The following is a 19,697-nucleotide window of genomic DNA, read 5'->3' on the forward strand; positions in this document are numbered from 1 at the left end:
TTTAAAAAAAAAACCTGTAACCTCTTTGTTTAAGCATTTTCTTACTGTCCATGTGGGTTAATCTCATGCTGAAAAAGGGGTGTCCCTTCTTCACCTCCAAATCATGTCTCTCCTGTATAGGTCCTGGTATTTGTTTTTACCATATTGCAAGAAAGGTGCTATAATGCACTGACAGCGTTCATGCTTTGCATGTAGGAGGTTCTGTGTTCACTTTTTGTGTAGGATCTTATGTAGTAAGGAAGCTAAGAAAGATCTATCCCTGTCCCTGAAAAGTCAGTCAGAGCTTTCCCCAATCTTCTAGGTATTTTGAACAGTAACTTGTGTATATCGTTCCACTTTAGGAACTGATAGGGATTTGTAGTCCAAAATGCTAGGAGACTATCACCCGAGGGAAGTCTTTTACTGATATAGCTGACCAGAGATCTCCATATGAGGCAGTATATAAAACACTTTTCCTTCTTCTTCTTCCACACTTTGTGACACTGACCTGCTCCATGCGACAGTTTTCCTTATATCTTCTGTGTGCGACTGAGTGTGTTTTTCAGCATTTGGGACTTAAAGCGCTATCTAATGTACATGCTGCCCTGGGATTATTTTAATGGGAAACCATGTTTTTTTGTGACATGAATAGTATATGAGCCTTGAGCTCTCATACTCTGCCCTCCTCTTTTTGCTCGCTGGAGAAGGGTTTGAAAGCATTTGCTTCCAGTTCTTTTTTAATTGAATAAACAAAAGAACTTTATTGAAGACCATCAGAAGTGATCAGCAATGCATTTAGGTCAGATCTGAGGCTGCCCTCCTCCCCACGAAAGTATTAAGATTCAAACTAATTAGCTCCAGCTACTCAATTTTAAAGAATCCTTTGGAGAAGCCACAGCGTTGCTTTTTATAGGTAAACTCTGGTTAAAACAAACCAAGATCTGATACCTTAGTTCATATTTGGTTGGTTTTTTTCAAGTTGCGTTTAGGGAAATCACATTGTTCATGTTTGGATGTCACAGAGATCTGTTTAAGTCCGTAGAAGGAATGACCCATCTCTTCTTCCAAGGTATGAAAAAGCAGGAGTGGAGATGGGAAACTGCGTGTGAGCATAAAGCTTTTGTTTCTAATATTGGAAAGGTCGTATCTCTTTATATAAACCAAGGTGTGCATTGACATCTAAAGGGAGGGCTTCCTCACAGTCCCACAATCCTCACAGACAGGGTTAGTAAGGATTCGGGAGAGAGCCTTATCCGTGGCTGCTCTCAATAGGTAGGACTTGGCTCCACAGAAAGCCCGTTTGGCTCCTTCCCTTCTGTCTTTCTGTGGCAGATGGAGGCATTTCTATTTGGGCAGGCTTTGGGGTTTTAACTATGGAGCTGCAGTGTATGACACGGTATGCTCTCTCTCTCTCTGTAGATATATACTATATATATATATAAGAACTGTTTTAAATACATTTTTGTTTTTAGTGTTTTAGTCATGTTTTCAATGCTGCCACTTAATTTCTTTATAGCTTTTGTAAATTAATGTTTTAGTGGAATATTTTAAAAATGATTGTAAACCACCTTGTATCCCATTTGGGAGAAAAGCAGGAATATAAGTGCAATAAACATATTAGAGAAAGAAAATGTGGCTCATTCATGTAATGGGGTTGAATTCTGTGTAAACAAGCTCACTCTCTGATCTAGAAAAGTTATAATGTGTAATGTTGTTATCGAGGATGTTACTTCTCATTACATACGCCTGAAATCTCCCACGTTTTTTGGGGGGGCAGTGGGCGTATTTTTCAAATGGATGCAGACATGCACTTAATGACTTGTGTGTCTGTGAGGGAGGGATAAGTCTTAGATTGTCAGGAACGTAGTTTCTTTTTTTCTCATACAGAAGGAAAATATGGAGGGAGAGGAGAGAGAGGAAGAGAGAAAGTGAAGTGGGAGATTAATAGAGAGAAAAGCCATGGGGATAGAAAGAGAAAAATCAGTAAGGAAGAAAAATTGTGAGACAAAGAGATCCTCACACACAAAGAAGCAAAACAGCAAAGGGATGAGGTGTGTGATGACATGTATGTGCCCATGAAACCACTATGTGTGTTGTGATCAGTGGTGTGACACTGAAAGTCAGCCTTTGCTTAGATGTCTGAGTAACTGTTTGCATATGATGTGAAAAGGGCTGATGTGAAAGTGTAAAGGCAGGATTAGTGCTGAACATAAAGAAAAGAAAAATAACAACCATGGAGAAGCTGCATGAATTTAACTTAGACTGTGAGGAAATCACAATAGTTAAAGAGTTCTTGTACCTTGGATCAAGCACTGATCAGAATGGAGACTGCAGTCAAGAAATCAGAGGAAGACTAGGAATGGGGAGGGCAGCGATGAAAGAACTAGACGAGATCCTAAAGAGAAACAACTGAGCACTAAAACTAGAACCATCCAAGTTATGGGATTCCTCATCACTTTATACACATGTGAGAACTGGACAGTTAAGAAAGCCAACAGGAAGAAAATCAACTCAATCGAGATGCGATGGTGGGGAAAAGTGCAAAGGATCCCATGGACAGCCAAAAAGCCAAACAAATGCGTTCTAAAGCAGATCAAGACAGAACTCTCTCTGGAAGCCAAGATGACTAAATTGAGCCTGTCGTATTTGGACACATCTCAAGAAGGCATGACTCATTAGGAAGGACAATGATGCTAGGAAATATAGAAGGTAGAGGAAACCGCATGCCCAATGGGTAGAGTCAATAATCGGACCTGAATCTGCAGGACCTAAGCAGAGCAATGGAGGACAGGGGTCTTTGAGATGTCTCATCCACAGGGTCAGCATGAGTCGGGGGCCTCAGGACCAGTTTAAGGGCAGTTAACAACATGTATATGATGTGACAATGACAGACTCGAGTCTGTAAACAGTATGATGTAATCTGATTTCCTTATTCAGCTTCTTCAGAATATTCCAACTGTGTTATATTTTGTAATTAAATGAAATTTGCAGCAATATTGTACTCTGGTTATTTGGCTTAAAGGTCATACAACAATGAAATACTACATTAGCCACGCAGAGAAGAAAGTAAGGGGGATGTTGAATTGTCTAGACTGGAAGATTGTGGAAAACCTGGGGCACTGGTGGCACAGTGGTTAAATGTCAGTGCTGCAGCCACGGTTGTGAGTTCGATCCCAGGCAAGGCCCCAAGGTCCACTCAGCCTTCCATCCTTTCGTAGGTCAGTCTAATGAGTAGCCAGTTTGTTGGGGGCAATTGGCTTACAGATTGTAAACCATTAGGGAGTGCTGAGTGCACTGATAAGCGGTACAGAAATGTACATGCTATATTGCTAATGCCATAACCAGGAGCCCTGGTGGCACAGTGGTTAAATGCCTGTACTGCAGCCACTCACTCAAAAACCATTAGGTTGTGATTTCAAGATCAGCAAAAGGGTTTAACCTCGACTCAGGCTTGCATCCTTCTGAAGTCGCTAAAATGAATACCCAGATTGTTGGGGGGAAATTAGCTTACAGTTGTAAACCACTTAGACATTGCTTATGTGGTATGAAGTGGTATATAAATGAAACTTGTTTGTTATTTTTTTGTATATTTATTTATTTAGAGTATTTATTCTTTTCTCTTCAGCCACAAAGGATCCCAGGGCAGCTTACAGATAGTTAATTAGACAATTCCCTGCCCCACAGGCTTACAATCTAAAAAGACACGACACAAAAGAGAAGGGAATGGCAGTGGAGAAGGGGATCAAGTCAAGCAGGTACTGCTGGTTCTTATCTCCCTTCAAGACCAGGGCAGTGGCATTTGGAATGAAGGGAGGACCTCTAAAGCTAGTTTCCAGGTTGCCAGGGGATTGCCAGAATTTTGAGGCCCCTCCGTCTCCCTCCTCTTGGCTTTGGCTTAGATTTTGGCTCTTCTCTCCTCCCCAGAGCCCCTCCTCTCAGGACTCCAGAGAAAACTCCCCTCCCCTCGTGAAAAATGTTGTTTCCAATGCAATTGAACCCTATTTGACACCAGTTCTTAAATCCCTCCACTGGCTGCCCATTAGTTTCTGGGCAAATACAAAGTGTTGCTTTTAACCATTAAAGCCCTCCATGGCTTGGGTCCTGACTACTTGCGGGAGAGCCTCCTCCCATACAATCCACCGCAGACTGAGGTCCTCTGGGAAGAACCTGCTACAAATCAAGAAGACCAGACTTTCAGCAGTGACCCAGAGGTCCTTCTCATCAGCCGCTCCCAGGCTCTGGAACGACCTCTGGATGAGCTCTGTCATATTTCCACCTTGGAAGCCTTTAGGAAGGCTATTAAGACGGATCTCTTCTGGAAGGACTTTCCAGACTAGATTAGATCTACTGACTTGTCTCCCCCTCCCCCTGACCCTTGCCATTGTTATTCTTATGGAAATTGTTATTGATGTATCTATCGTTCCTGCCCTTTCTTCTCACCTTCAGAAAACGATCCAATTCTTGCCTGAAAAACCTTTTTTATTGTATTGTGTTTGGAATGTTTTAAATTTTCTTGCTGTTTAATAGCTTATTAGGGGGTGATTAATGTTTTTATCATTAGGAGGAGGGTTGGGGGTTTTTAATAGTAAGGAGCATCAGACTGAAGTCACAATGGGACAGTCTCAATGCTTCAGGAAAGAAGAATCTTCCTGAACTCACAATAGTCCGGTCTCAATCCATCAGGAAAGGAGCATCAGCCTGAGGTCACAATATGACAGTCTCTATCGTTCAGGCAAGGAGCATCAGCCTTAAGTCAAACTGTGCCAGTCTCAATCTCTCAGGCAATGAGCGTCAGCCTGAGGTTGTAATGGACCAGTATCAATCCTCCAAGTATGGAAAACCAGTCTGAAATGACAATAGTCCCATCTCATTCCTGTAGGTAAGAAGCACCAGCCTTAAGTCACAATAGTCCCATCTCAATCTGTCAGGCAAGCAGCATCAGACTGAGATCACAATAGGACCAGTCTCAATCCTTCAGGTAAAGAGCACGAGCCAATAGTCCCATCTCAGACTTTCAGGCAAGGAACCTCAGGGTGAGATCACAATAGTCCTGTCTCAATCCTTAAGGTGAGGAGCAGCAGACTGAGGTCACAATGGGTCACAATATGTCATAAATCCCTTTATTCATGCATTTATGCACAGGGATTGCTAGTTCCAGGCTGCTGCTGGTGCTTCTGATTCCACTGGCGGCCTTTGAGGGAAAGGAAGGTATGCTCCGGGAGTTCAGCAGCCTCCCCTTCTTTCCCTCCTTTCTTCCTTTGAGGAGACCACAATGTAGCCCAAGGTGCAGCGCTGGATTCAGGAAGGAAAGGCTGTAGTTGGAAATAAAGCTCTCTGTGTACCCTGTATATTTGTGTGTGTGTTTGTGTGTGTGTTTGCCTCTGCTGTTCTGATGGCTGGGAATGGAGCTGAGGATTGAGGAGAGAAGAAAGGGTCAGTTTTGGGCAAATTCAGAACTTCTGTGCATCAAAGAGTCCAGTGTGTTGAAACAGCAAAGAACTTTATTGAGAACACATAGAAATTCAGTGTTTAAGCCCACTCCAATCCAAACAATACATTAAAACTCCAAAACTTTAAATATCACCCTCTTCCAATCCTAGCCCCCAACTCCAGTTCCCACAATCCATGCCCCACAGGTAACAAGGTCCACTTTGCCATTCCCAGAAACTAGCCCTTTCTGTTAATATCTGTCCCCAACTTTCTTCAGCCAACATCTAACAGATTGCAAAAGTTATCATTCCCATAACTATTCCAGCCAGTGGCAACAAATCCCACCCCCCCACCCCCATCTACCTAACCTATACCAAGACCCACAATCCCCAGCCAAATTTACAACCCAAAGTAATTATCTATACAATTAGCAATGAAAACCTTAACAAAATGCAACCTTAAAACATAAATAGACATATGGACAGACAAACCTTAAAAGCAAAATCACAAGGGCCTTTTCTTAGCACCATAGGATTGAAAATATATTTTTTGTATTCCTTCTTGACAATAATAATACTATTAGTTCAACACTGGGATTTGTATGGCTTCTCTCCTGTGTGGAGTCTCTGATGTCTCAGTTGGACTGACTTGTCAGAAAAACATTTCCCACAATGCTGGCATTTGTATGGCTTCTCTCCTGTGTGGACTCTCTGATGTGTTACTAGGTTTGACTTGCAAGAAAAACATTTCCCACAATGCTGGCAATTGTATGGCTTCTCTCCTGTGTGGACTCTCTGATGTGTCACTAGGTTTGACTTCGAAGAAAAACATTTCCCACAATGCTGACATTTGTATGGCTTCTCTCCTGTGTGGCCTCTCTGATGTTTCAATTGGGCTGACTTGTCAGAAAAACATTTCCAGCAATGCTGGCATTTGTATGGCTTCTCTCCTGTGTGGAGTCTCTGATGTGTCACTAGGTGTGACTTTGAAGCAAAACATTTCCCACAATGCTGGCATTTGTATGGCTTCTCTCCTGTGTGGAGTCTCTGATGTCTCAGTTGGACTGACTTGTCAGAAAAACATTTCCCACAATGCTGGCATTTGTATGGCTTCTCTCCTGTGTGGACTCTCTGATGTGTCACTAGGTGTGACTTCTGAGAAAAACATTTCCCACAATGCTGGCATTTGTATGGCTTCTCTCCGGTGTGGACTCTCTGATGTGTCACTGGGTGTGACTTGTCAGAAAAACATTTCCAGCAATGCTGGCATTTGTATGGCTTCTCTCCTGTGTGGACTCTCTGATGTGTCACTAGGTGTGACTTGTCAGAAGAACATTTCCAGCAATGCTGGCATTTGTATGGCTTCTCTCCTGTGTGGCGTCTCTGATGTGTCACTAGGTGTGACTTTGAAGCAAAACATTTCCAGCAATGCTGGCATTTGTATGGCTTCTCTCCTGTGTGGACTCTGTGATGCATGACTAGGACTGACTTGTAAGCAAAATATTTCCGACAATGCTGGCGTTTATGTGACTTCTTTCTTGTGTGGACTCTCTCATGACTGACCAATTCTTCTGTAAAGGAAGACAATGACAGACAAGACTGAATCTCAGTGTTAAGAGAGGAAAGTGTTACCCCAAGATTTAGCCCCACGTTCACCCCTCCCTATTTGAGATTAAATGAATAAAGTTGGTGTGAGTGACCTGAGCATGATTCTGTTCTGGATGCCCCCAAATCCATATAATGATTGTATCCTTACTCATAGGAGCGACCAAAGAAAAATATTCCATTAAATATGTGTAAAACTATTTTAATTGAAAAGTGTCATCATTTCCTGTGAGACTGCCATAGAGTGTTGAGTCAGAGCACATGGCATGATGCAAGCTAACTGCAGAGGATGCTTCATGCTGTGTGGCACCAAGGGATGACTCTGGAGTTCTGTGTGCTTCTGCGCCTGGTATAGTTGGGATGAATCCCGAGGTCACTGTTGCCTCAATCTCTCCTTTGAGCTAAGTATGAAATTCCCCTAAAAGCATATCACTTGTGAGTGTCCTCCCCAGACTCCAGCATTTCGAGTGACAAAGGGCTCCTGGAATCAACCATGGAGCTAAGCAAGCTCAGGTTGGAAAAGAAACATGAGAGAAAAAGGAGTTTTTGTGTTACCCTTTCCTTTTTTCATAAACATTGCTCATAATTGCTAAATTTAACCCTTAATATGTATGAAAACAAGGGCCTGATTTCAAGCTCAGTTCTTAAGTTCCGTTCTCTACATGGGGCTACCTTTGTACCAAGTTCGGAAGCTTCAGTTATTTCAAAATGCGGCACCAAATTGGTTACGGGAACATCTAGGTCAGACTGTATAACACCAGTTCTAAAATCTCTATATTGGCTGCCAATTAGCTTCCAGGCACAATACAAAGTGTTGCTTATTACCTTTCCCTACACAATCCGCCCCACACTCTCAGAACATCTGGGAAGAATCTATTAGATTACCCAAAGGTCAGGCTAAGAACAACTTTCCACAGAGCGAAGACGGCCATGGCCCCCAAGTTATGGAACAACATGCCGGAGGAGATCCATCTTAACACCACCTTGGATGCTTTCAAGAAAGCACTTAAGATGGATCCCTTCCGGCAGGCTTACCCACCTGACCTCTTCTAAAGAACTTATGGGGAAAACCCAGTTCTGATCACAATTGTGCATTTTAAACAATGTTTTTATTTGTCCCGAATTGAATTTTTGGCGACTTGTTGTTTTACTGTGTGTAAATTGGATGCTATTGTTGCTTTGTGGCTATTTTATGGTTGTGAAACCACCTTTATCCATCGGGAAATATTATTATTGTTCTTGTTCTTGTTCTTGTTGTTATTATTATTATTATTATTATTATTATTATTATTATTATTAAAATCTGTCCGGTTGGTGGCTGCCCCCAATTTCCAATGTCCCTCTCCTGGCCCTTCCCAGAGGTCCCTTCCTGTCCACAGAGAGCTACGCAATTCTGGCTTTGCTCCTGCCTTCCCCTCCTTGCTCCCAGAGGCCTAGATTCATAGAATCATAGAATTGGAAGATACTATAAGGGCTAGCTACCCTGTCCAACCCCATTCTGCAATGCACCAATCGAAGCATCCCCAACAGATGTCCATCCAGCCTCTGTTTAAAGGAAGGAGACTCCACCAAAATCTCCGAGGGAGTTTGTTCCACTGTCAAACAGCCCTTACTGTTAGGAAGTTCTTCCTAATGTTGAGGTGGAATCTCTTTTACTACAGTTTGCATCCATTGTTCCATGTTCTAGTCTCTGGAGCAGCAGAAAACAAGCTTGCTCCCTCCTCAATATGACATCCCTTCAAATATTTAAACAGGTCTATCATATCACATCTTAACCGTCTCTTCTCCAGGCTAAACATCTCCAGCTCACTAAGGCGTTCCTCATAGGGCATGGTTTCCAGACCCTCCACCATTTTAGTTCCTTTGGACGCGCTCCAGTTTCTCCACATCATTTTTGAAATGTGGTGCCCAGTATTCCAGGTGAGGCCTGACCAAAGAAGAATAGAGTAGCACTATTACTTCCCTTGATCAAGACAGTATACTTCTATTGATGCAGTGTAAAATCGCATTGGCCTTGTTAGCTGCTGCATCGCACTGTTGACTCATGTTCAACTTGTGGTCTACTTGAATATGTCTAAGACAAGGATGGGCTACTGTTGGGGATTGGGGGGGGGTCACATTGGCCCCCAGGGTATCTCAGGGGCAACCGCACATTCTGTTGCTTTAAAATAGGAATAATGTTTTGCCCCTCAGTATCCCATTGCATCCCTTTGGGGAAGTGGAGGCCATTTTAACACTCTTGGGCCCTCTCTGAGCCATTGCAGGGCCAAGGGAGGTCTTTTCCCCAAGAAGCCTCTACAGAGCCTCAAAAGGTTGGAAGAGGGCCAAAAAAGGTAGGAAAGATACTCAGAGATGTGCTGAATACCATTTGGGTGAGAAATGCATTAATCCCCATGCTGTCTTCCCACAAAATCCTAGAATTGGTGTGATATCTGGGGGCGGAACTAAGTTTCAGAATTAGAAAGTCCTTTGCTTGCACCAAAAGGTTTATTGAGAAATCAGGCAGAAGCGTCCATTAACACGTCTAAGCAGTCTCTGAAGCTTTGAAACCTTTTTCTTCCATCATTAACTACCTTCGCACTCCTCCGTTTTCTTACCCCTTCAGCTGCTAAACAGCCCGGGTACCTCTTGCCTTCTTTGTCCACCGTTCACATACGTCTCTCCCCTCGGGGACATGTCTGCCACCCAAAGCTCACAAACCAGTCAGTTAAGAGCCTCCACAACTGCTTCCTTTCCCCAAGCTGTTCTAGGCCCCACTATCCTTACCAACTACTTAAAAGTACTAGCATTTAAACTACTAACAATTTCCCCCTAAACCCCAATACCATTCTGGATGAACCACAGAAGCTGGTTCTGACAATTGGCAGTTTACAATGGAATATTTAGAATCCTTATAAAGTGGAGAGCAATAGTGCCTCACTAAACTACAAATTCAAATGTTCTACAGATGTTGCTATCACAATTAAACTACGCTTTACAGGGATCTAGGACTCCTAGTAGACCACAAGTTCAACATGGGGAAACAGCGTGATGCAGCAGCTAAAAAGGCTGCATCAATACGAGTATAGTTTCTAGATCAAGGGAAGTAATAGTGCCACTCTATTCAGCTTTGGTCAGGCCTCACTTGGAATAATCCTGTGTCGAGTTCTGGGCTCCACAATTCAAAAAGGATGTTGAAAAGTTGGAACATGCCCAGAGGAAGGCAACCAAAATGGTGAAGGATCTGGAAACCATCAAGCCTTATGAGGAGCAGCTTAGAGAGCTGGGTATGTTTACCATGGAGAAAAGAAAGTTAAGAGTGGATATGATATCCATGTTTAAATATTGGAAAGGGTCGTATTGTGGATGGAACAAGCTTGCTTTCTGCTGCTACAGAGAAAAAGAGACACCACAATGGATGCAATTCACAGAGAAAGAGGTTCCACCTAAACATTAGGAGGAACTTTGGGACATTAACAACTCTTCGACAGTGAAATGTACTTCCTTAGAGTTTGGTGGAATTCTCTTCCTTGGAAGTCTTTAAACAAAGGCTAGATGATGCTTGGAGTGTGTATTCCTGCATGGCAGAAGAGGGTTGAACCTAATGGCCCTTGTGGTCTATTCCAACTCTATGATTCTATAATGCTAGTGGATTCTGGTTCCTTACCCACAGAGGCCACGTTCTCATAATTCTCCATCATTATATGATTGTACATAAATCTCTGCTTCTTCGTCAACAGTTTCCATTCGTCCTCAGTGAAATATACAGCCACATCCGCAAAGGTCACCTGCAACAGAAAACAGCCCTCATCCAGAGAGTGTCTAAGGAAAAAGGGGAAGAAAGCACATGGTGCATCCAAATATTATTTCATCACTTCAGAATTCAGTCCAGGAAATAAACTTTAAATTCTGTCAGCAAGAAAAAAGCTACTGCCTTTGAAATCCAGTTTGTCTTAAATCTTTTCAATATAATACACAATATAATTTAGGCCATGGGATATTGATGATGGATTAGGATACTAACTATCCCAACACATACAGTACATTTAGCCACCAAAGAATTATGGTGCATTTAGACATTTCTTGCCACATTTGAGAGGCAAACATCATTTTTAATAACAGTTCTGGGGAGTACTCTGGCCTTGAGGGCCACTGGGCCCACCCCATATTTAGATCCAGAGATTTTCTCCCATAGCCCCCAACATTTCACAGATTGGAAAAGCAAGACACATGTGGACAAGCAACCAAGAAGGCAGTGAAGATGGCCAAATTTGTTTATGAGGAAGATCACACAAGCTAGGAAGGGCACAGGAGTTTCCTTTTGCTTCAGCCTCCTGGGAAGGGCTATATACTCCTTCTTTCCTCTCCTCTCCGTCCTTTTGAGTTGATGGGCTGCAAACTCAATGGCACTCAGGAACTGAAGTGAGCTGAGAAAGGGGAAAATTGGAGGAAGAGAGAGCAACCGGGACATTTTTAAAGTTCTCTGGAAAAGTGGGGTGACAGAGGATTAACCAGGACTGTCTCTGCCAAACTCAGACAGTATTTTATTTGCTTCCTTTCATAAACTGGCCCAGAAGTGACACAGATGAAGTTATTAGGATAGTGACTCACCAAAGAGCTGTTGTACCTCGGCAGCCTCTTTCTGTTGGAGCCCAACTCCCTCCGCTTGGCCTCTGTGTCAGCCATCAGGTGGGCAGGGGGTCCTGGTGGTCTTGCACTTGGTCACTTCCAGGAAGAGAGGCCCCAAAGCCGGGTACAAGGAGGCCGAGATGAAGTTCCTGAGAAAAGGGCCCAGGGTTAGGATTGGCTTGGCAAGAAACCCAGCAGCACTCAAAGACACAGAGAACAGCATCCTGCTGGTGACATACACAGGTGACATATGCCTCCTTTGGGCCAACGGAGAGGTGGGTATAACCTTCCTCCTTCTCCACCAAACAAAGCCCACTGGACCTAGCATAGATTCCCTGCAGCTCCCCTACACAACAGATACTCCATGCCTTCTTAGAGTGGTGGGGGATTAGGGGATGGGGAATTGGAGATGGCCCTGGTTATGTCCCCGTAGATAGATGTGAAATGAGTGCATCATAAATAAATAAATAAATAAATAAATAAATAAATAATCTGCTGAAACTTCCATAGTTCCCCGATGCTTTTCCCCATCATCAGTCCCTTTCCCAAGAAGGCTGCATCCGCACTATAGAAATAAAGCACTTTGACACCTCTTTAACCACTCAGTGCTATGGAATCCTGGGATTTTACCTTTGGACATTTAGCCTTCTATGCCAGAGAGCTCTCATGCCACAACAAACTTCAAATCCCAGGATTCCATAGGATTGCACCAGAAGAATTAACACACTTTAGAACTGGATTATTTCTGAATCAGCTGTAAAAAGGTAGAAGCACCCATGTCTTGTTTTTAACCTCCTAATAGTGGTTTTCCTTTAAAAAAATAAGTAGTTTGTTTTAGTCTCTAATCCTTATTTTTGTTGTTGTTGTTTCTTTTATTCTTGGTAATATGAGTTATTCTGGTCTGTCTCTTTACTTCTTGCCTGAAAATCTATTAATAAGAAAACTGGGGAGACTTTTAAAACCTCCCAAAGGAGCTGCTTTTTGGCTTTTTGGGAGGCAATCCTCCTCTTAGAAGCCAAAGCCCAATGTTTGTGAAGAAGAAGAATAAGTCTTATATTAAAACTAACCTCCCCATTTCTGATTCCTTTTAAAACTCATGTTCCCCAGAAGGACCAGAGCTGTGTAATAAGAAAACCCTCTCAGAAAAGAGACACAAAAGACACACAAAGAGATACACAAAGAGACACACTTCCTTCCTTTTGGCCCAAGGAGCCTGGCCTCCTTCTGACTCTGGAGCCTCAGCAGAGAAAGAGAAGCCTCTGTTCAACTGAGGCTCAGAGAAGGTCCGGAACATTGTCCACAGTCACAAACAGCATACAAAATGGCCACCTCCGCCTCAGCTCTTGGCAGTTGGAGGCCTTCTGGGAACCCAAAATGGATGATGAAAGGGCCCCAAAGTCAGAAGGGACCCCAAACAGGACTTCCAAACCTTAACAACACCTAAAATGCCAAACGAAAAGTACATTCCCAGAGTTCCATAACACTGAGCCATGGCAATTGCACGGGTGTAAAACAGGAATGCTGGAGCTGTGCTAGTGGGGGTGGTGGTGATGGTGATTAAGGTGTGGTGGCAGCCTGATATCATCATCATCATCATCACCCCCACCCCCACCGCTAGCATTTCTACAGCGTGAGAGCCACCATTAATAGCATTAAAATTCCACTTTGGGGAATCACACTCTCCCGCCTTCAGAAAGAGTGGCCCATGCCTGGAAGACCTGCTGGGCCTCCTTCCTCCCCTCCATGGTGGCAGTGGCCAAAGCAAAGCAGCAGCATTAGACCCAAGCCAGGCCCAGCCAGACCTCACCGCAGCAGGGAATCCTATTGCTTCCAGGCCTTGTCCCTCTGCTGCCGCTCCCCTCCCTCCCTCCCTCCCTACCTCCTTTCCTCCTTGTCTCTGTCTCACTCTGTGCTCCTTGCAGCAGCCTTCCTGGGATATTCAGTGTTCGCATCCTAACAAAGGGGTTTCTGGCCTCATCAAGGATTTGGGGCAAACTGGATCTGAAAGGCAGTACTAGCCTTTTCTGTTGCCAATGGGATTTAAAGTGTATTTCCTGGACTGGAACTCCCAGCATTCACAAGGCCAGAGAGAGGAGGGGTCCTGCCCTGCAATAAGGCCCCTCCAATCCCTCTGAACCAAGGACTATAACTCCCATGTCTTCTTGACCAGACACATTGTCAATAGCTTTCTTTCTTTCTCCCTAGCTGCCTTGTGTTAATGGTGTTACTGCTCTTGTTGTGTTTGTGTGCTTTCAAGTTGTTTTGCAAGTGCCTCCCTCTGAGGCTGAGAGAGTATGACTTCTTGCCTAAGGTCACTCAGTGGGTTTCCATGGACAAGAGGGCATTTGAACCCTGGGCTCCAGGGTCATAGTCCAATGCTCCAGCCACTGAACCACGCTGTCTCTTTCTTGAGGCTTTGTAGTTTTTTTGTGGAGTGGCTCCAAGTCATTGCCGATTTCTGGGGAGCCTTTCCTGAGGTTTTCTTGGCAAGAGTTGTTCGGAGGAAGTTTGCCATTGCCTTCCCTGGGGCTGAGAGAGTGTGGCTTCTTGCCCAAGGGACCCATCTGGTTTCATGGAGGAGTGGGACACTGGACCCTGGCCTCCAGAGTTGTAACCCAACACTCAAACCACTGCACCTCACTGCCTCCCATTCCCATGTGCAACCTGGGAAATAATTGCAGACTTTTTTATGTTCTTCATGTGTATCTTTAAGTCGTTTTCAACTTATGGCAACTCATCGGGTTTCCTTGGCAGGTTTCTTCAGAGATGTGTTGCCATTGCTATCCTCTGAGGCTGAGAGAGTGTGACTTGCCAAGGGTCACCTAAATCCAAAACACACGGCAGCAATAATCCAATCTGAGACCGCTTTAACTGCCCTGTCTCAGTGCTAGGGAATTCTGGGAAATGTAGTTTTGTGAGACATTGAGCCTTCTCTGTCAGAGAGCTCTGGTGCCACAATAAACTCCAGTTCCCAGGGTTCCCTAGCACTGGGCCAGGGCATTTAAAGCGCTCTCAAACTGGAATATTTCTGCCGTGTGTTTTGGACCTTTCTTGGTTGCAAAGTTTCCATAGCCTGCAATGCATCTCCTAATTCTGTTGTCAGTCCCTCCCTCCCAACACTTTCTCATTTCCCCCCAAAACCAGAGCAAAGCTGGCAGATGGAAAGAGGTTTTAAAGCAGCATTTAAATCTGCAATATTTGTTTTTAAAAGACTAAATGTCCCAAATGCTATTATCAGTTTTGTAGCTATTATTACAGAAAGACGTAGAGTGCAAACTCCTTAAGTACCTTTATTTTCTGGAGTGAGATGGGCTTTTCTAACTGACTCACTGTGATGATCTCCGGTGGTCCAAGCAGCCAAACTGCGGCCCTGTATTATTATTATTATTATTATTATTATTATTATTATTTTATACCCCTCTCTTCAGCCAAAAGGTTATCAGAGTGGATTACAAAATGCTAATTAGACATTTAGACATTATGGCTCTTAGCCCAGCAGACCCTTAACTTCCTTAAATCTCTCTGCCTCCATCCAGTGAATTATAAAAGGGTTTCCCTTAACCTACACTGGGACCAGTTAAGGAACCTTATTTCTTCTTCTTTACTGATCTTCCAAGCATCAACTGAGCCAAAACACGTGTAAAAGGAGCGTCTAGTAGTAAATACTCCAAAGAGATATCTATTATAAATATCAAAATATAACTGAAATATAATCCTACAAGATATTAAGAATCTTGCAGGTAAAATATTTGTAAGTATATAATGTTCAATTCATACAAGGTATTAAAAACAAATAAACCTAAGCATCCAATTCTGAGACTAACTTCCAAGATCCGCTCTTTCACTCTCTCTCTCTCGATCTCCAACCGACACAATTCCCCCAACTGTCTCTTGGTCTCTCAGGTCTTATATCTCCTTCTCACGGAAGCTTCCAGAAGGACCTTCATCTTGCTCTCTGATTGGTCAAGAGAGCCTTCCGTAGCAGTGATGTCACTCTGCATTTGCATAAACCTCCCTTTTCTGCCTGAAGAAGACCTCCATTGACTGGAGCCCAGTCATTACACTTTCCCAAGGCAAGGCTTGCACCTATTTCCCAATGTTGCTCTTGGGGTCTGCCTTCCAGTTGTTTCCAGGTCTTATGGTGACCTTATGGGAGTCTCTGAAGGGGTTTTCTTGGCAGGTTTCTTCAGAGTGGGTTTCCATGGCCATCCTCTGAGGCTGAGAGAGTGTGACTTGCCCAAGGCTTCAGTTCTTTTGGAAGCCTTTTTGCTTTATCTTCTAGACGGCAGCTGAAGTGTTGCTTCTTGCTCTGAAGAATGAGAGGAACCTTCTGGCATCCAAAAGGCTAACATTCTCTGGAGTTAGGTCTGATAATATGAATATATAGGATTGCAATTCCTGTTCATTTATTAAAAGGTTTATAGTGCACCCCATGTCATAGATTTTCATAGCTATGTCTCTTAATAGCAGTTAACTGTAAAAAGTTTGTTAAACAGATGTAATATGTTATAATATAATCTCAAAATCTGTATAGATGGCTTGATTTAAGGGTAACATTTGTAAATGAGGAGGTATGGCCGTATTTTACCATACCATCAAACTAATCTAGTTGGGTAGTAAAGTCTAATGAAGTTACCCCAATCAGTTGCATCTGATTAATTTGTATTCATTAATTAAATTAGTTTGCTGAGGCACCAGAGCTCTCTGGCAGAGAAGGCTCAATGTCTCAGGACACTACAGTTCCCGGAATTCCATAGCACTGAACCAGGACAGTTAAAGTGGAGTTAAACCAGATTATCTCCTCAGTGTGGATGCAATTTAAGAGAAGGCAACTGTTACGAAGGGAAGGAGAGATGTAGATGAAATAGATGAGGAGAATGATAGGAGGGTAGATGTAGATGTGGCTGAAATGGATGGGGGCTCTGAATTTGGCTGCCAGGAATGGGGAAATGGAAGGGAGGAAGAAAGGTGCAGCTGTCATTCAGGTGAGGCTAGCATTCAGGTGAAAGTGGAACCAGGCTCCTTTCTTCACCCCGGAAGTGCAAAGGTTCAGGATGCGTTCAGACCCCCACTGAGCATGCGCAAGGGTCCCAGTTAAAATCGTTGAATCTGAATGGTATGCACCGTGTGGTGATACAATTTGCACTCGCTCCGCTTTGCCTGAATCCGCATCATGTGACTTGCCTTGGATTCAATTCCCATCTATTCGGAAGAGTAATGGAAGGGCACTTTGTAGTTTACCTCTTGCTTGGACAGGGGATATGATTGTGGTTTTGAACTAATATGTCTTGAATGTGGTGCTCTATTACACAATATCATAGAGTTGTTTGTGAGGTGTATTAAAACTATCTTCCCCATTTCTGATCCCTTTTAAAACCCATGTTCCCCAGAGAGAGCAGAACTGTGTAAGAAAACACTCTCAGAAAAGAGACACAAAAGACACACTTCCTCCCTTTTGGCCCAAGGAGCCTGGCCTCCTTCTCTCTCTGGAGCCTCAGGAGAGAAAGAGAAGCCAATGGTCAGTTCAACTAAGGCCTTAGAGAAGGTTCTGGAACATTATTCCCCACAGTCACAAGCAGCACACAAAATGGCTGCCAGAAAACAAAATGGCTGCCAGAAGGCAAAATGTGAGTCTGGGGCAGTGGGTGGGGTCTTCCAGCTGCTCTGCCCCGATTGGCCAGCTTCAAGAAGAGGCGGAGCTTCAGCTTCTATATTTAGCTCTCGGTGGGGAAGAGAGAATGAGGAGAGAGCAGCAGCGTTTTAGAGGGAGAAAGAGACAGACAGACAGACATTAAGGGAGGAAGGAAGGAGAGAGAGGGGGGAGTGGAGTGAAGCGACAGCAGAGAGACAAGGCCTGGAACCACTAGGCTTCACTGCTGCCCTGAGGTCTGGCTGGGCCTGGCTTGGGCCTACTGCTGCTGGTGCTTTCCTTTGGCCACTGCCATTAAGGAGGGGAGGAAGGAGGCCCAGCAGCCCTTCTAGGCAAGGCCCAGTCTCTCTGAAGGTGGGAGAGTGGGGCTCCCCAAAAGGGATTTCAATGCTTTTAATGGTTGCTCTCATGCTGTAGCAAAGATGAGGATGATGATGATGATGATGATGATGATGATGATGATGATGATGATATCAGGCCGGGGGGGGGGGGGATGGAGCTGCCGCCAGACCTTAATCATCATTAATGCCACTGTCGCTAGGCCTTCTTGCTCTGAAGCACTGTAATGGCCATGGCTCAGTGTCATGGAACTCTGGGACTGTTCTTTTTGTTTGGCATTTTAGGTATTGTTAAGGTTTGGAAATCCTGTTTGGGATCCCTTCCGACTTTGGGGCCCTTTCACCCTCCATTTTGGGGTCCCTGGAGGCCTCAAACTGCCAAATGCCAAGCACTGAGGCAGAGGCAGCCATTTTGTGTTCTGGCGGCCATTTTGTGCTGCTTGTGACTGTGGGAATAATGTTCCAGAACCTTCTCTGAGCCTCAGTTGAACAGAGGCATCTCTTTCTCTCCTGAGGCTCCAGAGAGAGAAGGAGGCCAGGCTCCTTGGGCCAAAAGAAAGGCAGTGTGTCTCTTTGTGTGTCTTTTCTGAGAGCGTTTTCTTATTTCAGAGCTCTTCTCCTTCTGGGGAACAAGGGTTTTAAAAGGGATCAGAAATGGGGAGGATAGTTTTAATACAAGCCTTATTCTTCTTCTTCACAAACATCGGTCTTTGGCTTCTAAGAGGAGGCTTGTTCCCCAAACAAGGCCAAAAGGAGCTCCTTTGGAAGGTTTTAAATGTCTCCCCAGTTTCCTTATTAATAGATTTTCAGGCAAGAAGGAAGACCAGACCATCTCATGTTATCAAGAATGAAACAAACAAGAAAACATATAAACAAACAAACAAGGATAAGGGACTGTTTGGGGACTTTTTGTGTTCTCACAGCCATCGGGTGAGATCAGGAAAACCTTTCTTTAGGATCAGAAATCCTGTTTGGGGCCCTGCCGACTTTGAGGCCCTTTCATCCTCCATTTTGGGTCCCAGAAGGCCTCAAACTGCCAACTGCCAAGCACTGAGGCAGAGGCGGCCATTTTGTGTTCTGGTGGCCATTTTGTGCTGCTTGGGACTGTGGGGAATAATGTTCTGGGGACTCAGGGCCAGTGGGGAGGCTGGGCTTTGGGGACTGGAAGAGAGAGTTGGGACAGAGACCCTCCCTTTGGGCCCTAGCTGGGAGGGTCCCACCGGTCCTTGCCTCCCCCTTTGGGAAAGGGGACCCCCTCAGCCCCCTGGACTCACTCCTGCCTCTCATTCCTAGAATGGCTGGGACTCAGAGGAGTTTCCTAGGCATTGTCACCTTCTGCCCTCCATGGCCATTGGCACTGACCTTTTCCCATTGCCTTCCCTCCCTCAGCCCTTGGACCTCCTCCTCCTTCGCACTCAGAGCAACCCTTCTCTACGGCTGAGGAGACGGCCTCTGACCCAGGGAAGCTCCGGCCATAAAGGACTGCGGAAGAGCCCTTTCTGGGGCTGCAGGAATCAGGGTCTTTGTACTGAAGGTAGGCCTTTATTCCTGGAGCTGAAAGAGGACCTTTGTTTAAATGTTTCAGTCCAGGATTGTGTGGAAGGGTTGCAGCTGAGAGACTGAGCCCATGCTTTGCAGGCATAAAGCCCCAAATTCGCTCTCTAACAGCATTGTCTTCCCAGAAGGTGGAAGGGAGATTTCCAGACCTCAGACACACAGTGAGTCCTTTTTATGGGAACTGTGTGTGTATGTGTTGTTTACTAGAACTTTGAAAAATATTAGTTTCACTGGGTTTATAAGATGAATTAAGGAAACTTAAATTTCTAGGATTTGCAGAACAATAGAATTGGCAAGAGGACCTAGTAATTGAAAATCCATAAGTTTATTTCCAATTGTCGACAAAGGAAAACAATGAACTCAGTGGAATTCAAGTTCCAAAAGCTGAGACCCCGAACAAGACAAAATGGCTCTTTTTATATTATTCAAGACAAAGAAGCTTCTTCTATACACCTGATTGGCTAATTACAATTTAAACATACAGAATTCTTACAATCAGAACAGAAATACATGCATACATTAAAACTGCAT

The 19,697-nt window shown here is 44.2% G+C and overlaps 1 protein-coding gene across 1 annotated transcript in view; it reads right to left on the bottom strand.

Moving 5' to 3' along the window:
* The window catches only part of LOC149285020 (uncharacterized), a 29,785-nt gene extending 17,089 nt beyond the window's left edge, over positions 1–12,696 (bottom strand). Inside the window, exons 1-3 of the mRNA XM_089495926.1 lie at positions 12,689–12,696; positions 10,660–10,814; positions 6,054–6,979 (exon numbers count right to left, since the gene is read on the bottom strand). Of these exons, the coding sequence (XP_089352052.1) occupies positions 6,054–6,979; positions 10,660–10,814; positions 12,689–12,696 (1,089 nt within the window). The remainder of the gene's footprint in view (positions 1–6,053; positions 6,980–10,659; positions 10,815–12,688) is intronic.
* Positions 12,697–19,697: the final 7,001 nt, after the last annotated feature.

Source organism: Sceloporus occidentalis, unplaced genomic scaffold (assembly GCF_023333645.1).
Source record: "Sceloporus occidentalis isolate IW3139 unplaced genomic scaffold, rSceOcc1.0.p SCAF_86, whole genome shotgun sequence".
NCBI lineage: Eukaryota > Metazoa > Chordata > Lepidosauria > Squamata > Phrynosomatidae > Sceloporus > Sceloporus occidentalis.